Source organism: Typopeltis vanoorti, chromosome 2 (genome assembly GCF_054136105.1).
Source record: "Typopeltis vanoorti isolate ZY-2024b chromosome 2, IOZ_Tvanoo_1.0, whole genome shotgun sequence".
In the NCBI taxonomy this organism is placed as follows: domain Eukaryota; kingdom Metazoa; phylum Arthropoda; class Arachnida; order Uropygi; family Thelyphonidae; genus Typopeltis; species Typopeltis vanoorti.
Window position 1 is genome coordinate 100,861,014 of NC_143550.1, and position 24,449 is coordinate 100,885,462.

The 24,449-nt window shown below is 35.5% G+C and overlaps 1 protein-coding gene across 2 annotated transcripts in view; it reads right to left on the minus strand.

Annotated features, from left to right (window-relative positions):
* Window positions 1-1,149: 1,149 nt before the first annotated feature.
* The window catches only part of LOC150109293 (serine/threonine-protein kinase SIK2-like), a 279,608-nt gene continuing 256,308 nt past the window's right edge, over window positions 1,150-24,449 (minus strand). For both annotated transcript variants that reach the window (XM_090407035.1, XM_090407043.1), the window contains one exon: window positions 1,150-3,422. In XM_090407035.1, the coding sequence (XP_090263161.1) occupies window positions 1,626-3,422 (1,797 nt within the window). In that variant the 3' untranslated portion in view covers window positions 1,150-1,625. The remainder of the gene's footprint in view (window positions 3,423-24,449) is intronic.

The window sequence follows — 24,449 nt, forward strand, 5'->3', positions numbered from 1 at the left end:
CGGTAGATGGCGTTAATGGAGATGATTCGTAGTAGAGGTTCGGTGTAGTAGTTGAGACAGTTGTAGGTGTCCTCCCGCGATGAGTCTTTGGACTCCTTGGAGGTGTCACGAATAATAATAATAATAATTACTGTGAATGGTATTCCACCCACTGATGTTGCTCTCAGCAGTTTCTCAGAATGTTGCTACATTCTGGTGATATCCACAAGGATATCACCAGAACATAGTTTAACAGTTTTGAAAGATCCTGCCAGTCCTTCTAAACCCCTTTGAATAAAGAAAAGTGACATTTTCCCTATAGACTTTTCACTTGTTGCGTGGATGATCAGAAACACTGGCACATTTCTACTGGTATCATATATCTTTTGTTTTTTACTTCTGTTATCAAATGATGTATCTACAGTGTCAGTACTTGATTGGGACCTTGTTAAAGTCCATGAAACATTTGAGGATGAAGAATTTATTCATGCTCGAGGATTTTATTTTGTTCAGTGGCAGAGCTCCCTACCCACCATGGAGCCACACATGGAAGCCCACTGACTGCACTCAGGAGTAAAATGCCAGTGCTACTCCAGTTGCTATACCAGAGCCATAGCAAGTCTTAGGTCCTGACTCCACACCATGGAGTGAGAGACTTACTGCAACACCGTATCCACCTCCTGTACATACTCTTAACACATCTCATCCAACAAATATTCTAACTACACAATTTCCCATGCATTACAATGTGGATCATTCATTGGGAATAATTTTCTTGAAGTATTTCTTCAGCTATTTCCTGAAACCTTGGTATTTAGTCCCACTTCTTAAAAAAATTGACTGTAGAACTCACACTATTACAGACAATAATATGAGTGTTAGGATTCAGAGCAACAAGATGCTGGCAGTATGCTGTACTTTCTCTCTCTCTCTCTCTCGAAAAGCCTTGATTCAGTGATAACATGGGCTCAGTATTAGTGAAGGCTAGAAGGATGAAGATTGGCTGGCTGCCTGTCTTCAAACAGTTAGTTAGGATTAGAGAAGTTCTGCCTATTCCCTTTGAAGAATAAAAGATATTACAGGTTTTATTTATTTTAATACATTCTTCAAGATGAATAACACTTATACTTTCACAAATAGTATCACAACAAGACACAGGCAATATTTTCTATATCTCTGATTTATTTTCAACAACTACAATATACACAGTGGTGAATAACTTAAATTTTTTTTTGCACTTCGAGTCACAGTAGCATGTGGACTATCTTCCATGAGAAATGACTAGGAAATTTCTTTGAAAGAAAAATACCATTTTTTGATTTTTTTCTTTTTCTTTTTTTTTTTTTTTTGGCTTTTTTTTTACAAATTTAAAAACACAGATCTATACCTGTGGTAGTCTATGGAAACGTGTTTCATATTCTATCATAAAATTACTTTATGTAATATTAAATATTCAATTTAAATAAAATCTCTGTGTATTAATCACATGTAAATAACATCTACCATAGAAGTAAGAAAACATATATGGCATTTTTCAAAATTCTACAGGTGAAGTTGAATTCCATACTTTTTTCTGGTACTGGTGGAGGAAGACAATGCATACTGCTGGAATGTACTGTGGACAACAGTAGGTGCAAGCGATAACATTATATGTCATCCACGTGATCTACTGCTTCTGGTGAAGTCTCACTGAGTGGTTCCATGGGAACGGTATTGGTTACTCCTTGCCAGAGTGAAGGAGACAATCGTTTCATGTTCGAACTGCATGTTTGAGATGGTGACCATGAGGAAGTGCATTGTAAAAGTTCATCAGCTGGTGGATGCTGCCTACATGTTGGCTGACCAGGCTGTACAAATAAAGCCATGTTTGCTAACATCTCAGCTGTATGTGTGCATTCAGTTTCATTAAATAATGAAATGCCAGGTTGTTCAACTGTAGAGGATATGCCATGTACATGGACAGACTCAGGAGAAAGAAATGTCTCTGGTGTCATAGTAAGATCCTGTATAGTGTAATCTAAATGTTGTTCTTGATGGCATTCTTTCCATATTAATGGTGCACATGGTTCTATACTGTTCTGTTTATTATCTTTAATTTCTGTTTCCTCATCATCATTTGGTGGGGAAATATCTTCTGTGATAGGTTGAAAAGTGAGAGGTTCCATATTTGTGTGAGCTTGCTGAGGTAGAATCATGACATCGCCAGAAATAGAAGGTAATAACTGGCTTCCAGAATGCTGCTTAACCATATGTATTTTGAAACTTTGTCTTTTTTGTTGGAGTCTCTGATGAAGTAGCTGATGTTGTAGAGATTTGCTTTGACTAAGGAGCATGCCATCAAATTCACAAGGAGGTTTTGCAAGTGTAACAGTTTGGCAAGTGGATGGTGTTAGTCCACAGTTAGCGGTATCACTTAGTTTTTCATCAAAAGTCACTTGCCTCCTAATTTCTTTTAGTTTCACTAAAGTTCTGGGGCCAGTTGAGAAAAGTGTATCATGACAAAGCTCTAAAGACTCTGTTCTTACAGGTAATTGGCCAAATTCAGTAATAGCACCTGAACAATACTGAGAATGCTGTAACTGTTGTTGAGCCTGTTCTTCTTTTGAAACTTGGCATCTGTACACTGTCTGCAACAGGTGCTTGTGTTCTTGTTTAATTTCATTTAGTCCAAGTATACCTTTCATTTTATCTGATTCACTAAGTTTCTGACAAAATGCTGTGGCTCTTCCCTGGGCAACTAGTCCATCTGAAGCTCTTCGGCCTTCCCTGAAGCTACTAGGAGTGGTAAGATGCCGATCACTCTCTAAGGGATTATGTCTATGGCAAGTGCGAATCACTGTGTTAGTGCGAATAGGATGAAACATTAATGCTGATGGATCCGAAGGACTAGGTGTTAATAGGTTCACATTATCATGGAAACTTGTACTAGTGTTCTCTTCAGAACATGATGGTAGACTGGAAGCAATATCATTTTCACTCTGAGAATCAAAGCTTTCAAAAGTAAAGCTTTGGGAAGTTGTACTCCCTAATGGTGAGTCAGATAAACTGAGCAGTTGTGTTAAATCACATAAAGGATAAGTTCCTTGTCCTTCATGTCTACTTAGAGAACTGTGATCAGGATAAACTATACTGCTCTCTGTGTATATACAGGATGGTTTATGTGAAGTGTGAAATGAAATCTGGGAATCCAAAGAATCTTCTGATATGTCTGCTTCAACTCCCTCATCTACTGAAGTAGTAGCCACACTAGAAATAGGATGCCCTATAGGATAATGATGTTCTGTTCCAGTGATAGGCAGAAAGGTTCCCTGTATGTGTGGGATTCCAGATTCTCCTTCTATAGTATCCTTCCAGTCTGAAAGATGAACCCCAGATGAAACTGTAGTATCAGCCATTTGATTGAAAAAGTAATGATGATGCAGAGAACTCATGAACAGTTTATTCTGCAATAAAATAAAAGGCAACATATAATTTAATAATACAATAATTAAAAAATAAATACTTACAGAAAAATTAATTTACTTAAGAAAAAAAGAAAAACAATCTTAAAAGCTACAGAAAAAACAAAATTGTCATTAAATAGAATGCAATCATTTTGAGACAATCATCATATATGCTCTGTTATGCTTATAGGAATAGAATTTTAAGGAAATGTATAAATTCTGAACTTATACTTTATATTAAATCTCATGCTTCACTGAAACAACAACCACAATACAAGAATTTTAACTTTTAACAATCTATTTTTAACAGTTACCATATCAGATTGGTTTTGTTGTCTCTTCCCAGCTTTGCTGTTCAGCAAGTATGATGTTATCACATGCATGAGGCCATGAAAATTAGGATTATTTAAATTGAATGCATTAACAGAAAAAAAAAGAGATTAATGGGCCATCAGAATGCCAAGTATTGAGGAAAACAGGAATAAAATAAGATGTCCAGGAGAGAATAAGATAGAAACTATATGAGCGGCAACTTGGAATGTAAGAACAATGTTGAGAGCTGGTAAATTAGAGAACTTGAAGAAAGAAATGGAGAGGAATAAACTGGATGTGTTGGTCTAAGTGAAGTTAGATGGGAAGATATAGGAGATTTTGAAAGTGATGGTTGTAGAATTATATATGCCTGTAGAACACAAGGAAAAAATGGAGTAGCATTTGTGTTGGATGAAAAGTTGACCTCAATAAAGGTCGAAACCGGTCTGGGTAGTGGCCCTTCCCTTAATGCATAACAATAGACATATCCGCAAGGAGATGTGTTTTGCATTATAGGAGATACTAGGATAGGAGTGTTGGTAGCTTGCTCCACCTTTGCAACGAGTTGCCCTGGTGTGTACCACCTTAACCCAGTCCTGAAGATACTTTCAGGCGCAAACTTTGTTTGCTCACACTTGGATAAAGGATTAAACTAAATTTATTATACTCTAACCAAGTGGAAAATAAACTTTCAACATCTTTCTCTAAATCCAGAGTAATTTATTAAAAAAGGGTGGCACACCAATTGGCAATTCCTATAGGTGGAGATGACCTGCAAATGCTTCTGCCTGATATCTCGACTTGGGCCTGGCTCCCACTGAAGAGACCTCAATAAAGGTCGAAACCGGTCTGGGTAGTGGCCCTTCCCTTAATGCATAACAATAGACATATCCGCAAGGAGATGTGTTTTGCATTATAGGAGATACTAGGATAGGAGTGTTGGTAGCTTGCTCCACCTTTGCAACGAGTTGCCCTGGTGTGTACCACCTTAACCCAGTCCTGAAGATACTTTCAGGCGCAAACTTTGTTTGCTCACACTTGGATAAAGGATTAAACTAAATTTATTATAGGTTAAAAATTCAGTAGAAAAAACAATATATAAAATTGACAGGGAGATTATGATTAAACTGAAAGTGAAGCCCGTGGACATATAATGATTATACAGATATATATGCCCATAAATGACGATGATGAAAATGAAGTAGAAGAGATATATGAACTAAAAAAAAAATATACCATCTGGTGTACCATCTGGATGGGAGAATGGAATGCAGTAATAGGTGAAAAGGTAGAGAAGGGAATAACAGGAAGATATGGCATCAGAAAAAGGAATGGGAGAGATGAAAGACTTATAGAGTTTTGTAAAAGACACAAACTAATTATTGGTAATATTTGGTTCAAACTTCCAAAGAGAAGAATATATACGTGGCAAATGCCAGGAGATATCGCATGATACCAGATTGATTATATGTTAATACAAAACAGGTATAGAAACAGTGTAAAAAGGATATCGACATATCCAGGAACTGATATTGACTCAGACCATAATTTACTTGTTATGGAATTAAGAAAATAAACAAAGGTAAAAGCAAGAAAAGATGGAACCTAGAAAAACTCAAAGGAGATGTGGGTAAGAAATTCAGAGAAGAACTGGAGAATAAAATAAGAAACAAAGAAGATATACCTGAAGATGTTTATGTGCTTATATTATTCAAGAAACAAAGAAGATATACCTGAAGAGACTATCGATGTTAATGCAAAATGGAATGAACTAAAAAACTTGATATATGAAACAGCCGCTGAAGAGATAGGTTTTGTGGAAGGGAAGAGAATTAAGAAGCCATGTATTACAAATGAAATGATAAGAAAAATGGAGGAAAGAAGATGGAAAAATGTAAACACTGAAGAGGGGAAGAGGAAAACACAAAGTATTAAATAATGAACTGAGAAGAGAAACTGATAAAGCAAGAGAGAAATGGTTAAAAGAAGAATGTAAAGTAATTGAAGAAATGGATAAAAGGGGACGATACGATAAGATGTTTGAAAAAGCAAAAGAACTTACAAATATTAAAAAAAGCATAAGAAATCTGCTATTAGAAGATAAGCAAGGAAAATTAATTTATGATATTGAAATACAAGGTGAAAGATGGAAGGAATACATCAAAGAACTTTATGCGAAAAATGAAAGACCAACAAAAATTGAATTAGAAGAACAAAATAAAATCTCAACAGAAGAAAGAGGTCCTGAAATACTAAAGAGAGAAGTAGAAACAGCAATTAAGGAATAAAAAGTGGAAAGATGGAATACCTAGTGAAACCTAAAACGACTGGAGGACAAACGTATAACAGAAACATGGAAACTATGCAAACTCATTTACAAAACAGGAGAATGGTCTAAAGATTTCACAGAGAGTATTCTTATACCAACTGAAAAGAAAAGCAATCCTACTAAGTGCAGTGACTACAGAACTATAAGCATACTCTTGCATGCCTCTCAAGTACTGCTAAAAATATTAAATCGACGATTGGATAATAGAGTGGAGTATTTTCTGGAGGATGATCAGTCTGGATTTAGAAAAGACAGAGGAATGAGATGCAATTGGAGTAATGAGGACCATATGTGAAAGGAATATAGAAGTAAATAAAGAAGTTTATATATGTTTTGTCGACCTTGAAAAAGTGTTTGACATGGTGAAATGAGAAAAGCTGATGGATATGCAAAATAGGGTTTAGATTGGAAGACCGAAGGTTTAACAGCTGATTTATATATGAACAAGACTGCCATAATAAAGACAAAAGTAGGAAAAACTAAAAGATGTGTGATTGGCAGAGGTGTAAAACAGGGATGCTGCCAGTCACCAATGCTCTTCAATATATTTGCAGAAGCATTTGATGAACAGAAGAAAGGAATCACAACTGGAGGAAGAACAGTACAAAATATTAGATTAGCAGATGATCAAGCAACATTAGCTAATACTGAAGATGAACTGCAGCACCTAATGCAAAAATTTGAAAGTATATGCAAGAAAAATGGTATGAAAATTAACACAAAGAAAACAAAGTGATGAGAGTCTCCAGGAAACCAGGAAGTGTCAAGGTGATGATGCATGGAGAAAAATGTGACAAATGGGTCAAAAAAATGGGTCGGAAAGATGGACAATTGGGAAGAAAGAAACTAAAATGTTCGAGGCATTTGAAATGTGATCATGTAGAAGAATGGAGAAAATAAAGTGGAAAGTTGAAGAAAAGCAACCAAGAGGAAGGAGACAACTAATGATGCTTGATTATATAATGGGCACAAGAAGATATCAAGATTAAGGAGTAAGCAAGAGACAGAGGAAATTGGATGAAGAGAATTTGCTGAGATATACTTTTGGACTTGTCAAGAGACAGAACACTAATGATGATGATTATCAGAATGCTGCAGTGGTTTGCAAAACAAAGCAACCAAACAAAAAATAGTTTGTTTGTTTTTTTTTTTTCTTGGAAAAAAAAAAGAAGTCAAGAATCCATAATTGAATTTTGAACCTCATGGGATGGTGTTAAAAATACAACTTCATACAGTTAGGAAAGCTCCACCTTCCCATCATTTTTGGCCTGTTTCTACAAATGAAACTGAAAATCCTGATAAGCAGTTCCACACATAAAAATTTTACCATCTCTATACTCTTTTCCACTTTAAAATTGCAGGAAATCACTTTCTCACAGGAAACAGCTGCCAATTCCACCAACAGAAAATAGTCCCTTCTTAGGATGCAATTAAAATATTGTTTGGACATAAAATTATGAGCATGTTTAGTGTTTTTTAAACTAAACAGAATGTTCAAAAAATTAGTACTATTTAAAAAACCACAAAAATAAATAACTAAATAAACTAGCTGATTGTTTAGACCAGTTATATCATTCTGATTCTGTGGTCACAGCATGATTTCAAAATCAGAACAAACAATATATCAGATGAGACAGGCGTTTTTCGACTGTGACTTCAGATTTTCTTTTATTCTAAATTCATAAGGGGAAAACATTGACGAGTCAGTCAAAGCAAAATTGAATGAACGTTTATGTGACACTGTGAGCTTTGCACTCTGGCAAGACCAAGGAAGAGAGTGTAGCAATGGTGAGCAAGCTGATCGGTGTTTTGGAGTGAACCAACTTCAGTGAAAACTGATAAAAAGAGGTCACATGTGCTGAAGACAACACCCAAACAGTAGGCATGACAGGGACTTGACTAATCCGGTGCAAAATACTTGACGACAAGTTTGATGACTTCATTCAGTATGCCATTTGCCGAAATGGCATGTATTTTTCTTCAGGAAAAAGCAGCCACACTAAACAAGCTGATTGTTGAAATCAATAGTGGCCGCAATCTGCCACAAATATCAAGAATGATGCTTTATTGGATGATGGAGGATCCAGCTTCAGGTTATATAAAACAACAATGTGCGTCAGTCTTTATAGAATGAGAGGATGTAATTGCTTAGTGACATTGATACCTTTGAGCATGGAGTGCAGAGGAACACTTGACGTTATTTTATAATCACGTCAAGTGTTCAGAGCCCTCTAGCGAGTAATGTATTGGACGAACACCAATATTCGGTAGATGTACACAGTGGAACATGGGGATTTGATTTAACGAAAAAAAAATAGTACCAAAAGTGACCAACAGGGGAAATTTTGGCACTGCCAAATTAATTTTAGTAGGTGTGACTAATGAATGACTAAATGGCAAATGAGAGACAGCACATATCAATTTCATGACATTTATTGTTAATTACAAATGAGGTTCAATATGACCACCGTTCTGATGTTCCAGGAACTGCATACGGTGCACGACATTTTCCACAGTGGCTTGCAACATATCGGAATTAATTTGTCTCACGTGTAATGTTATTCGATCTTTCAAAGTTGGAATATCGGGCACATGTCCTTGATACACAATGCTTTTAAGAAATCCCCACAGCTAAAAGTCACAAGGATTGAGATCAGGCGATCTCGGTGGCCATAGCGTGGGAAATGCATGACTAATGATTCTTCTGTCAGAAAAATGTTTGTTGCAAAACGCGCTGTACCTGAAGTCCGATGTGGGGTGATGCACCATCCTGCATGAAGATGGTCGAATCGAGACATCCTCTTTGCTGCAGTTGTGGAATCACAAACTTCTGTAGCATATTGGCATTATTGGTAATTTTTCTCGTAAAAGTATGGACCAATGATAAAAGTTGCCATAAATCCGCACCACACTGTGACTTTGGGTGAGTGGATAGGCATCTGCAGACACACGTGCAGATTAGTTGTAGCCCAAATGCGACAGTTGCATGTGTTAATATCGCCGTTCAAATAAAAGTTTGTTCTTCACTCCATAAAATCTGCCACAGCCATGCATCATCCACTTCCATGTGCGCTAAGAATCTCAAAGATAAGTCGATGCGTATGGTCACATCACCAGGGCGCAATTCTTGAACATGACTGATTTTATAGGGATAAAACTTCAACATCTGATGTAGGATTTTCCACACCGTTGTGTATGCGATATCCATTTGCCAGAATATTGCTCGTGCACTGCTGGTACCCTGCACATTCATCATCTCCTGTTCCACAATAACAGTTACAACTTGTTCAACTTGTTGGTGATTGATTGGTTTGCATCCCTTGCCTACCCACACTGCTAGAGTTCCAGTAGTTTCAAATCGCCGAATCAGTTTTCTTAAGTTTGTTATGCTAATCGGTCCTTTTCGTAAATTTTTCATGCGCCGAAAATCACGAAGACAAGCACTGGCATTATTGTTCCGCTGATCATAGAGTTTGACTAACAAAGCACGCTCACGTAAGGTAAGAGGCATCGAAAAGCAGTTCGTCTACAAATGATAAGAAATCTCACAGGCTTTCCTTTTATTGCATGATTGCTCACAAGAAACGTGATAATGCAAATTAATTCATTTTACTTGGTAAACAGTGCCAAATTTCCCCTGTTGGCAACTTTTGGTACTTTTTTTTTTTTTTTCATTAAATGGAATCCCCATGTTCCACTGTGTATGTCTACTGAAGATTGGTGTGTTTTGTCCAATACATTACTCGCTAGAGGGCTCTGAACACTTGACGTTATTTTATAATCACCGGGTATATAGTAGATATAACACTCTTCAAGTGTAGACATACACACTACAGAAAAATCATAAAACCTCTCTCAATAAAGCATTAATAGTTTGGTCTATGTATTGATGCATAAAACAAACTTGATAGTAACACATCAGGAAGCTTCCTAACCATCTGTCAATAATACGCCATTTCATTTGCCAAAGTGTGCCTAGAAGGAGTCCAAGTATAGCAGAATGTAAGGAGCAGATACTGATGCTGTGTATATGGGCAGAAAATGTAATGCCTGTGTGGTAGATGTCCATATCTTCCTTCCCAGTGCATGCCTCTGTTCTGTAATTTACTACTTTATAACAACAACCATGGACAATGTGATAACTACGAAGGGAGTGCTGGAAAGTTCTGATACACACCTAGAACAAAAATTTTATCAAAACAACTGATATAATCACAAGAAAGAACCATCATCATCATCATCATCAAATTCCTGCCATGTACCCTCAAGGGGTGTACAGGACATGACAGCACTACATGAAAAAATTACATCATTACTAACTTCCTATCTACAATTTTCCTCCAAATCAGTCTGTTACTTGTCAAGACTCCAACATTATCAGATCTTATATTTCTATCATCTAAGGCACTTTGTACCTTATCAATCCACCTATATCTTGGTCTTCCTCTGGGTTGTTTTCCTGCCAACCTGGCAGAGAACACTTGTTTTGCTAATCTTTCCTCTCCCATTCTATTTAAGTGACCATACCACCTGAGATTAGCTCTGCTAACGCATTCCTGGATGCTGACAATGTCAAGTTCTTTCCTAATATCCTCATTTTTAATATGATATTGCCATTGATGCCATCTGTTCACACCTCTAATCTTTCTCAGGACTCTCATATCTGCGGTCTCTAGTCTTTGGTCAAGTGTTTTACTTCTGACCCAGTACTCTCAGATCCATAAGTTAAAACTGGTTTGAACACTGTCTTGTATACAGCTAATTTAGTGTTCCGACTAATTTTTTTCTTATTCCATATGAATTTATTCAATTGACTTCCCACCATACCAGCTTTGCTGATTCTGTTGTCTATTTCTATATTTAATTTACCATCTTCAGTAAAAATCGTGCCTAAGTAGCTGAAATGTTTTACTTGTTCCAAAGGTTTTCCATTCACAACACAGTTGACATTTTCAATGATTCTGCCTATTTTCATTGTCTTTGTCTTTTTATTGCTGACCTTCATACCATATCTATTACAACAGCTATTCAATTTAGTCAGAGAATCTTGCAGACTTGTAGCGGATTTATTTAGAAGTATAACATCATCCGCATAAAGCAAAGAGCTGACATTAACATCTCCAATTTTGATATCAGGTTTAATACCACATTCCTTCATAATGTGATCCATATAGATAATGAATAACAGAGGGGATAATGTACATCCTTGTCTCACACCAGATTTAACATTAAACCACCCTCCTGCACTTCCTTCAATTCTAACTGCTGACTTACAACTCAAATAAAGACTGAGTATTGCTTGATATAATGCCCCATTGACACCATATAACTGCAGCGTATTGAATAGCTTCTCTCTTGGCACTTTGTCATATGCCTTTTCCAAATCGACAAAACTTAAATACAGATCTTTGATATATTCCCATGTGAAGATCTGATCCTGACAGCCTCTATTTGGCCTGATTCCAGCTTGTTCTTCACCAAGCTTTTCTTCCACAATTCTTCTCAACCGTTTCTCAAGTATACTTGCATAGATCTTGCCAGGAACACTCAGTATGGAAATACCTCTGTAATTCTCACATTCAGTTTTATTTCCCTTTTTATATATGGGTACTATGAGAGCTCTACTCCAATCATCGGGAATTCGTCCCTCTGTCCAGGCTTTCTGAACTATGCAGTGCAGCCACTGTAAGACTTTTATGCCACCATACTTCAGCATTTCTGGTCGAATATCATCTACTCCTGCTGCCTTTCCACATTTCAAGCCTTTGATGGCTTTTTCTACTTCAAGTATGGATATGTATTCCTGACTGCATACCTGGTCAGTGTTTTTTACCACTGTGCTGTCATCACTGCTTGTTTCATGTAGCAGTTTTTCAAAGTAATTACTCCATACTTCAAGGATATCTTTTTCTCCTGTTTTCATGTCACCTTTATCATCTCTAACTCCTTTTACAGCACTCTTTCCTCCATTCCTAAGCTTCTTCAACAACCTCCAGAATATTTTGCCACCTTCTTGATATTTATTTTCTATATTCTTGCCAAAGTCCTCCCGTGACTTTTGTTTAGCTAGTTTTTCACACTGTTTAGCTTTCTTACATTTGTCTCTGTATTCTGTAAGAGTAAAAGCTGACTTATTTGCCAGGAACTGTTGATATGCTTTCTTCTTTTCCTTCACTGCCTCTTTAACTTCCTGTGTCCACCAGGGAGTTCTGATTTTTTTATCCTTGCACACAACCTCACCACATGCCTCTCTGGCAGAATCAATCAATGTTTTCTTCAGAGTTTGCCACTGAATCTCCAAGGTTTGATTCCTGTTCTCAAACTCTTTCATTTTCTTTTCAATAATCTTTCTGTATTTTAGTCTACAGTTCACATCTGAGAGCTGCTCAACTTTTATTCGCTTTAAAACTTTCTTACATGTTATTCTTTTCAATATGAAATTCAATTTTATCCTGCTCAAGACTAAATAGTGATCACTTCCAATTTCAAATCCTCTGTACACTCTGGTGTCCTGCACCAGGGAGAAAACATCACTATCAACAATAACATAGTCAATGAGACTTTTCTTATTCCTAGCCTCTTCTCTCCATGTGAATTTGTGCACATTTTTATGTTGGAACATGGTGTTAGTAATAACCAGTCCGTGTCCTGAGCAGAAATCAAACAGATATTTGCCATTATTATTAGCTTTGCTCTTTTCTCCAAATTTTCCCAAAATATTTTTGTATGTCTCACAATCATTTCCTACTCTACTATTTAGATCCCCAACAAGGACCAAATTTTCCTTTTTCATTGTGTCAGTTGCTTTTTCTAAAGCCTCAAAAAATTCCTCCACTTCTACCTTAGTAGAACCTCCTGTGGGACCATAGGCACAAATAAGTCTCATTGTCCAGTTCCCCATTCTCATATTTGCCCACATTACTCTACTTGAGACTGACTGCCATTCAAGAAGATTAGCCTCGTATTTTGTGTTGAATACTATGGCTACTCCTTCTTTTCCTTGATTGTCATTGCCTGAATATAACATTTTGTCTTTATTGCTCAGAAAGATCTCACCAGTTTTGGTCTTTTTTGTTTCAGAAAGAACATATCTTAAAAACCCTTTAACGGACTTTTCAGCTCCCCCCATAAGTATAGTAACACATCAGATCATAAAAAAAGCTCCCTCCCCACTTCTCAAAAAAAGCTAAATTATGAAAAACACTAAAAATCCATACAAAAAATATAAATAAAACACTCCAACATCTGCTTCACCAAAATTTGTGGCCTTAACACAAGCTTAAACAATGTGCCCTTCCACTTACAGGCATCCAGATCAGACCTTTTATTTCTAACAAAACTGCAACTATCAGTCTCAACAACACTGTTCTACCCAAACTATATTTTGCATGATGAATTCTGTCAATAAGGTTTTACTTCTGCATTTATCAGATCTGAAATCTCATGCAGAGAATTTCAAATCAATGTTGATTTGCTATTGCTCAAAATTTCCTTCTCACACTTGATTACATTCATTGGCTGCATTTATCACTATCCAAATGATAACAATCTCTGATAGGTTTTATACAAAAAATGACTTTTGAAAAAAAAACGGTTTTCAAATTCCAGTATTTCCAAAAAAAACCCCAGTTAAACAGGTCTTTGGATTTTTACAAAAAAAAAAAAAAATATATATATATATATATATATAATTAAAACAGTAAAAAAAATATTTATACTTATTTTAAAATTTTAAAATTTATTTAATATTTATGGAACTACAAAAATATAACAAAACAAAATAAAACAAAATAAAATACTCTATACATAACCAAATTAAAAATAAAATAAAATAACTAAAATCCATACAAAATATAAATTATAAATTTTTATTTCATTTAGTATTTTTCTTCTGGAAATATGATTTTCAAAAAACATAAAATATCCACTGAACAATTACTTAATTCTGTTCTTATTCTAGATACAAAATTGCCTGAAATGGAAAATACTCGCTCTCACTGGCTACTTAACTTGATTTTATTGATTTCAGGGCATCAAATAATAAATCTTTTAATAATAATTCTAATAATAATTCTTTGTTCTTTTATTGGTTGCCTCACATACTGAAAATTCGGTCTTCGGTGTCTTTGGATTTGATATTATTTCTTCAGGTTCCTCAAGATACCTATGAATTGATTTTTCCATGGCTTCTTTTAGAGCATTGTCCTCATTGATAGTTTTTCCATCTCAGATATATTCATCATCAGAATTTGTTTCCATACAAGAATTTAAATGTATTCTAGACAATATTTTTCCAGATAACTTACAATCAAGTTTTGAAGTTAGTGGAAATACACTAGATTTATTTGTTGAAATGTGTTGTGGATTTTGCAAATATAGCAAAAGGGGTTACCAATCCAACTTGTCTTCTTTCTTGAATTTGTACTTCTAAAACATTTAATAATTTGGAACTAATTTCAGTCTTTAAATTTTTTAGTTCATTTAACAGAAATTCAAATATGCCTTCACTTGTTAATAAATTAGTATCTCGCTGCCCTAAGGCCTCAGATGCTAGACGTACTGGTCCCAACACTTTAAGAAGCTCCATGATTTTAGGATATTGAGCTTCTTCCACATATGAGAAGCACCAATATCATTCAAAGGCTAAAACAACACATTCTTTTAATGTTATAATCTTTCAATCATTGCCTTTAAACTATTCTCGTTTAGGTCAAGAATCAGACTTAATTCCTTTCCTTTTTCTTGTTTTACATAATTCTGAAGGATAGAGTTACGGGAGATTTTCTAAAAAATTTGCAAATTGATTGTTTGTAATTGTCAACCAACATAGATATGGAATCCACAATCTTTATCTAGATCAAGAGAATTTAAAAAATCCTTATCATAGTCATCTTCTGTTACACCTGATATCTTGAGAATATAGAATTCTCAGCTATCATGGTGTAACATGAAGAATAAATAAAATAAATTAAAAACCCTGCATAAAAGATAATAGTTGAATTAATTAAAAGAAAATGAAAGATTCTTGCATCCAATAAAATATATATAAAAAAATAAGTTTTGTTAAACTAACTAACAAAAGAAAGAATATATTAATATTGTGAAATGATTTAAATGAGAAAAGTTAAATAAATAAGACAGAAAAGGATTAGTCACAAGAGATGGTATGTGAGAGGCTAGAGATTAAGTTATTAAGTAAGTTCATAGAAAAATTTTGGAAAGGGGATTAAATTAGAGGCTAGCAAAAGAAAAACAACAGACTATCACTCAGGGCCGATTCCCGGATTGAGACATCATTACGGGCTCACCAATCAAATGACATTTGGCAGAAAAACGCCACCCTAATTGGTCGGTGAAGTAAAAACAAGTAGGGGGCAGAGAAAAGAAGTTAGAAAAAGTGCCGTTAGGAGAACAGGTATAAAAGGGTTGGAACCCCCCCCCCACGAGGCTTTTCTTGGTTTTGATTCTGTTCCAGGAGAGTCCTTTGCGAGCTCTTTCGTAGGGATTTCACGGTGATTTCCTGAATGGCGAAATAGGGGTTATATCTCCGGCGTCACAACATGGAAACGAAAGTGAGTGGAATTTCGGTTCCGTATTTCCTGCATGAGAAGCGAAGAATGCCATATAGTCGAGGAAAAGAAAGCCTATTCTTTGTGTTCCAGCTTCAGTGACAACTACGAAAAACAGAGAGCTGTAAAGAAATAGATGTCCACGTGGCGAGTTGCACAGCCAATATATAGATGATTCAGAGTGTGTCTAGGCATAGTTCAACTCAAAGAGGAACGTAGGAGTAGCAGATTATTGGAGAAGTTACACCAAGCTAGTTCAATCAGAAGAAGGTAAAGGCCCATATGAAAAACCCAAGAAAGAAAGGTACTATAAAATATATCTAATGTTAACTAAAATTTGTCTGTGATAAGTATCATTATTCTAATACGGAACTGTTGAAGTGACCAAGGAAAATTTATACTAGGACTTTAGTATCTGACAGAATATATTAAAAGTAAGCTGGCTAGTGTTAATGTTATGTGAAAAATTAAGTGTTCTGAGAATTTTGCATGTCTATTGTAATGTATTGGAAAGTTAAAATGTCATAGTTGTGTGTTAGTGCAGAAAAGGGTTTAGTTAATCTACTTAAGTTTGAATAGTTAAATAGTGTGAATTAATCTTATTTGTCCATGTCAAATGAATTTACATGTTGAATGTGTTTGGCGGCATGATTGTAATACTAGATATGTGTTAGTGCGTAAATGGTTTAGTTTATCTACTTAAGTTGGAATAGTTAAATAGTGTGAATTAATCTTATTTGTCCATGTCAAGTGAATTTATGTGTTGAATTGTTATGGCGGCATGATCGTAATACTCATTATAGGATCATAGCCTAATTACTTGTAATAAGCTAATGTTAGTTTGTAAGTATTTAGTTTAGCATTAAATTGAGTAATCACAAAAATTGATTTGTACATGTTAAGGAATCTAATTAACCTTTGTTCAATGATAAAAGAGTTGTCTGAAATTGCTGTCCAATGCACCACTTGAAAAATTACGAACCTAATCACGCGGGAAATTAATGTTAAGAAACGAGATAAAGTGTCACAACTGCAACATAGTTACACTTTCAGACATATTTGAGTTCTTTCTCCTTGTTTGTGTATATAATATCTTGAACTAAATATCCCAAAAGGCGCAGTATAAATACAAATATTAGGGGTACTAAGGGGAGAAATAACTTAAGTGTTAGTAAAATTTTTGGTGATATCTCGTGCGTAGATAATAGAAGAGCATAGATAAGAGGAAATTGTTAGATAGAATAAAAATCGTAAATTGGGACACAACACTTCACACTCTACGTCATCTTCCGATTCCTCACCTGTAACATATGCATCGGTTTCAAGTCAAAATGTTAACATTTTTAATTAAATAATTTATTAATTTTTAAATTTTAATTCTAGTACCTAAAACCGGTTTTTAAATTTAAAAACCAGTTTTTGAATTTTACAAATTTATCCCAAAAAAACTGGCTTTTAAACCCAGTTTTTAAAAACCGACAAGCCCTAGTCTCTGATATCTTAATTATTTAACTCTAAAGCTTGATTTTCTGCAGTCATAATCTATCCAAATAGTGCGTCATCTTCTCTGGTGACTTCAATATTCATAACTCAGACAAGCATTCCTAAAGAAGTGATGTCAGTCTGAGTTATGAACATTTCACTGATCAAGCTGGGAAAAAAATAAAATGCTCAATTTGTTGCAGTTAGTTATGACAGAACATAATCTTCCATTCTCTTATATGCATACCAGAATACCAACCAGATAATCCACACCATCCTTTTACAACTCTTCTCACAAATATCATGTAGAATGTCAGCTCTTCCCTTGGTAACTCAGGCCATATCCTTGTCCATGTTTCCTTTTCTATTAAACATCTTTCACCCAGAAATTTCCAGTCTCGTATCCTTTTGCATTATTTGTTGCCAGAGAATGAAGCTGATCTTCTGGCATCATGCTTCTTTTCTAATTCTTGTATAGTTGCACACTTACACTAGTCTTTCACTAGAAAGTCATGTCATCAGAAGAATCTTTAATATTTTGGATAGATACTTCTGATGGTATATATCTCTCCCATTAGTTGTGCTCCAGCATTAAACCCACCCTAAAATTGTTTTTACAATCTTTAACAGTCATCTGGCATCTACTCTACAGCATGGAAACAACCTATTGTTCAGACAATCCCAAAAAAGGAGATAAAATCCAGTCATCGTACTATAATCTAACTATCCTTATCTCACTGCCCTCAACAACAATAATAGATAAAGTCATCATAGACCATTTCTTCGCCAATGAGGAGCTTAAAATTAGTGACCACTAATATATGGATTTTTCCATTCTACTCCATAGCAGATTGCCTAGCCAACTCATATACATAAATGACATCTCACTAATCTCAAATCCCATTCACAGTTTTGCTGATGGCCACACACTTCATTCCTCTCCTAAGCTTCAAGATCTTCCATGATCAATGCACAAAAACATTGACCTCTTTGCAATTCTCCAGATTAGTTGAGGATAACCTAGTGAACTTTAATGCTACCAAATCACAGTCCTGTCTTACTTCCCATAAGAAAAGTATCACTTCACTTCCTTTTACTTTAATAATGCTCAGATCTCCAGGCAAGAGTAGACTCGTGTTCTTTGGATGATGCACAAGTCTAACCATTCTTAGTATAAAATCACATCCATCTATAGATATATATCTGCCCAGCCTTAAAATATTGTTCTTACATTTGTACGCCAAAAAAATTCCCAAAATTCTTAACACCATCCAGAGGATATTCACTTAATAGATGACTCTATTAATATATATTCACTTATTGATTAGATTATATTTGGTCATTCAAACATATAATTAAAATGAAATACAGTCATACCCCGACTTATGCTACCCCAATCTACGTGATTCCGGAGTTACGCGGTTTCTTATATGTACGTATTCCTGTCCCACTTCATGCCTCACCACTAGTCATATCTTTCAGGTGTCGGCCACATTTGCCGGTGTCCCACATGCTATGAACAAGCACTGAAGTGTTTCGCGCGGTCTCCATTCATACACGATTTTTATAATCTACAAACCTTGCGATTGTTTAATGTTATGTTCTTGATAAAAATTTTATCACATAAAAAATAATAATGTCATCTAAAAGAAGCAAGTCCAATTCTTCTACAGCTAGCAAGAAAAGAAAAACATTGACTTTGGAAACAAAACTCAACATTATTAAGGATTTTGAAGGCGGAATGAAAATTTGTAAGCTAGCAAAGAAGTTCAATCTACAGGAATCCACAGTAAGAACAATCATAAAAGAAAGGTTTACAGATTTTGGAGGACATAGATTCTAACAAGGAACAAATTGTACCCAGAAGGCAAGGAATAAAAAAATATCATTAACTTACTATGAAGAAATTTTGTGTTACAAGAAAAAGAGATTATGCTGTCAGACGAATCTATTAGATTTTATGAAACCATAGACATCGAAAAACTACAATTATGATTATATTTCTTAAAAAATATAGGTGTTTTTGTAAACCTTTGGTCCGAATTGTATGTTTGTATATATAAATTAGATGCAAAATTATACCCCGAGTTACGTGAATTCGACTTATGTGCTTTTTGTTGGTCCCACCTACCACGTAACTTCAGGGTTTTACTGTATATGCTGATCGTTAACTGACCATGATTTATAAACATCTAATAGCAACAAGTTTTGCCAATGGGGCTGTCCAGCTTCTTCATGGTTTATAACGGTAAAAGAAAAAAAACTCAAAGTGGCTAGTACAGAGAAAATGGAGTAACACTATCGTATAAATTAAACATTAAAACAGAATGCATAACATTACACGCATGGAGCGTGTTGTGTTAGTCAATGTTATGAGAGCACATTCTGTAGTTTTGAGCGAAATTAAATTCTGGCAGACTGAGTGATCTTATTAAGGTTTTCCATATGTCGGCTATTATCATTCCCTGGTTTCTGTTAAGATTTTCTCCAGAACGGAGGACTACAATGACTTCCTTAAAATTTCTACAACGGAAATCTTCTAGGTAAGGCATGGAGCTGCTATCCCAATCATGGTTAGTAATCACGAAATGATGGGCTAGACCTCAGTTGTCTGTTCTGTTGTTCACGAAAAAAAGAACATCTCCTATATGTTCTTTTTTTTCGGATTTCGAGGCTTCTCGATATCTGTCCTATATAGTTTAGACCACAAGCACATGGGATGTTGTACACTCCAGGGTGTTTGAAAAAAAAAAAAAGCATTAATATCTTTTGGCAATCTTAAAACGTGATGGACAGTCTTGACCGGTTTGAACGCAACTCTGATTTTGAAAGGTTTAAAAAGTTTTGAGCTCTTTTCAGACACTGCACCTGCATAAAGAATAACTATGGATGAACTGTATTGAGTGATGTAGTTTGTTGTTGTTGTTGTGGGAGGTTTCTACGATGAAGAATCTTGTTGATTAAATTCCTTGGATAGCCATTTTTTATTAATGTCTGATATATGAGTAATTTCATCACAGAGTTCTTTTTCTTCTGAGATGATGTTCATGGCTCTATTTTTGAGCACATGTATTATGCTGAGCTTCTGGGAAATATAGTGAGTTGATTTGAAATGAAGGTAGCATCGAGTGTGTATGTTGGTTTGCAGTAGACTGTTAGTTTGATATGTCCATCTGCTAGTTTCTTGATTAGGGTATCGAAAAAGAGTAGTTGATTATCTTTTTCCAGTTCCAAAGTGAATTGTATTTTTTTGATGAAAAGAATTAATTTTGGTTAAAAAGTCCAAAAGAGCTGTTTTTTGCATCCCTCCAAATTATGAAGACATCGTCTACATACCTCCACCACACTAAAGGTTTTGGGTCTAATTTTGAGAGGATGTCTGTTTCTAGCTTTTCCATGAACAGATTTGCACAGGGGACTAAAGAGGACTGCCCATAGTTAAGCCATTAAGTTGCTCATATATCATTTCATTCCATTTAAAATAATTAGATTTAAGGAAATGACAAAAAAGGTGAGCCGTATCTTCAGGGAAGAGATTGTATAAGATACTGATAACTTCTTCTTCTACTGGGCTGTTGGTAAATAAAGATACCACGTTCAAGTTAGCGAGAATGTCTGTCTTTAAGATTGAGATGTTTTTCAATTTTTCAATAAAGTGCTTCGAATTCTTAATGTATGTGTCTGATTTTCTGATATGTCCTTTTAGGAGACCGGAGAGCTGTTTGGACAATAAATATGTGGGATTATTTCTTCCATCAATGATCGGTCATAGCGGAACTCCACTTTTGTGGACTTTGGGCTCCATATAATTGTGGCGTCAATGGGTGTAGCGACTTCAGATTTTGTTGCAAGTCTGTGGAACAACTAGTCATGTTCTGTAATAAGTTATTAGTGTGCTTGTGGTTTTTCCATGTTGGGTGCGACTCTAATATATATAATATATATATGTTGATGAATCTGATAGTAATTCTGGAATCTTGGCTATGTAGTCCATAGCATTTAAAGTGAATGTGTTGCATTACCTTTGTCTGCTTTTAAGATAGTTATTTGTTCATCATTTTAAACCAGTCATTTATCCTGTTAAACCGGTCAAGACTGTCTGTCACGTTTTAAGATCACCAAAAGACATTAATGCTTTTTTCAAATGCGCTGGAATGTGCAACATCCCATGTGCTTCTGGTCTAAACTATATAGGACAGACGTCGAAAAGCCTCGAAATCCAAATAAAGAACATATAGGAGATGTTAATAACAACAGAACAGACAACTCAGGTCTAGCCCATCATTTCGTGATTATTAACCAACCATTGATTGGGATAGCAGTTCCATGTCTTACCTAGAAGAAGATTTCCATTCTAGAAATTTCAAGGAAGCCATTGTAGTCCTCTGCTCTGGAGAAAATCTTAACAGAAACCAGGGAATGATAATAGCTGACATATGGAAAACCTTAATAAATCACTCAGTCTGCCAGAATTTAATTTCGCTCAAAACTAAACACGCTCTCATAACAGTGTCTAACACAACACGCTCCGTACGTGTAATGTTAAGCATTCTGTTTTAATGTTTCATTTATACGATAGTGTTACTCCATTTTCTCTGTACTAGCTACTTTGAGTTTTTTTCTCTTACTATTATAAGCCCTGAAGAAGGTGGAGCCCCGTCGGCAAAACTTGTTGGTATTAGATGTTTATAAATCATGGTCAATTAAAGATCAATATATATTTCATTATATTATCATTAATTAGATATTCACTTAATAGATGACTGTGAGCAAATGCTCTTCTATCAAACTGTCCACAATCCTTCCTCCCTTTGCCTCTAATTCTGTAAAATATATGAGTAGCTACTTGACAACATCCACATAACAGTTCAGTTTCAGCATCAAACTTTTTAAACCAACTCCTCATCTGTCCTCTTTCATTCCATCTATGTTCTTTGGAACACCTTCCTTGCACTTTTTTTCTCAAAAGACTGGAAAATCCTCAGCTCCTTAAGAAATTGTCACACTGTACCTTAAACTCCTTCATACTCTACACTTATAGTACCCACCCCCCTTTTCAATACTTTCCATTCACCCACTACTCATCATCATCAAATTCCTGCCATGTACTCTCAAGGGGTGTACAGGATATGATAGTACTACACTAAATAAAAAATGATGGTACAACATGACCCACTACTCTACTTATAAAAAACTATTCCTCACTTCCTTGCTTACCACATTCTTATAAAACATCTGCTCTACAAATCATCCCACATAATATTGTTCAAAGGCAATTAACAACATAGATAATATAACTAAATAATTTTAATTATTATTTCTAATATTCTGCAAAGTTAAATTGGCATCTTCAAGGGAATAATACACTTGCTTTAACACATGCATGCAGAAACTACTTCAGTAGCTGAAAAAGAACAGGAGAAATACAGGGAGGGTATAGTCCTAAAATCACACCACACCACCTTTAGTTGAGAGTTGAGAGTTTTTGAGCATTGGGCTGATTGTTTGCAGATGAGATTTTCCCATATGATAGGCAGTCTGATGCAATCATATTTGTTCAGGTTAGGATAATTCATGATGACCAAAGCAGATTCGAGGTTTAGCAGACAATGCCTTGAATACTCACCGGGCAGTGGATGCAGTCTTGGTGCTTTGACATCCTAATGCTGGCTGTCCTGCTTGTTTGGCCCTAGTAGGAAAGGTTGTAACTTCAGGATGTCTAATATATCCCAGGTAAATTAGGAGAGCAGATAAGAGATGCTAACTTTTTGTATGGTTTGTAAGTAGTCACAAGATTGTATTTTTTAGGATATTGGCACCTTTTCAGAGGTTCCCCAAATATATAGAATGGTGATGGATTTGTTATAATATATTTTTAGAAAGGGGAGTTTGGGTGTGGGGTGCTTTTTTATTTAGTATTCTTTTTATGTGATGAGTGATGTAGCCATTGGCTAAAAACATATTTTGTATGTGGTTGAATTCAGCAGTTAGTTCAGTGTTATCAGAGCAAACCAAAACCAAATAATCCTTTCACCAACTTTAACATCATCTCTATCACATTACATTCCTTTCTGCCTATCTGCCATGCTCTGTAATTTACACTCCTTCAACCATTCCTGGGGAATGTGCTGGCCACTCAATTCAATTAATATCCATGGTCTCCAGAAGTATCTCCACTGCTCACGTACAATGTGGTGTGGCATTGTCATCCAGAAAGATGAATTCTTTGCCTACAGCAGCAAGGAACAATTGAACATGACAATGAAGAACTTCATTGCAATATTCTTCACCAGTCCCTTTTTCCAGCACTAGAAGCTCAGTGCATTCATTAAGCATAATGCCTCCCCACACCAAGACCCCATCACTGCCATATCAATCCCTTTCAAGAACATTCTCAGAATGGTAAGCAGTACTACTTTCATGCCAGATCACATGTCATTTAAAATTGGAGGAAAGACTAAAACAACTCTCATCTGTAAAGAGTACATTAGCCCATTGGTATCTTGTCCAATTTTTATGGATACAACACTACTGAAAATGTGCTCTACAAAGCAGTGGATAAAGGGACACAGACAACAGGCCTTCGAGCGAATAGGCCTACTTGTCGCAGATATCTTGCCACAGTTTGTTGAGATGCCCTCACTTGAAAGCCAACTGGCAAGCAGATCTGCTGTGGTCCATCAATTACATTTTGATGTTATAACCAAAAATCTGTCTTCATGCTCCATGGTAGAGCAAGTGTGACCTTATAGCAAATGTATGGAACACACATTCCATTAGTTTGAAATGCTGCCCAGAGGCTGGACACAATGCTATGTGAGATTCCAAACTCTCTAGCAATATCAGTAATTCTGCAGTCTTCTTCAAGCATTTCAATAATTCTTCGCCACATGAAATCATCTAGATGATGTCTTTGAGACATTACAAGACATCAAAGTTTGAAATTTATTCTTTCATGAAAAGAGCTTCTTTCAAACACAATTCACTATGCACAGCCTTTTGCCTTTTATCCTGTTGAGTGCTACCACAGGATTTGAAAATTTGAATGTGCATCTGCTTTCTATTTGAAATCATCAGTTATACAAATTGCCACAAGCAGATTCAACTGAATTTGCAGCTGTAATCTTCAGAAATAGTGTTTGTCCATAGGTTTTAGACACCAGCATAGCTTGGATGATTAGCAGAATGAAGAGTTAGTTGTAATGAGAGATACTGCACATATGCAAAGTCCTTCTCGGGAAAAAGCATAAACTTGAGAAACTGCAGAAATGTCCGGCAAGTCTTGCTGCTAAGAATATCAGGGAAGAAAGAAGTGTGAAGGAAGAGAGAGGAATG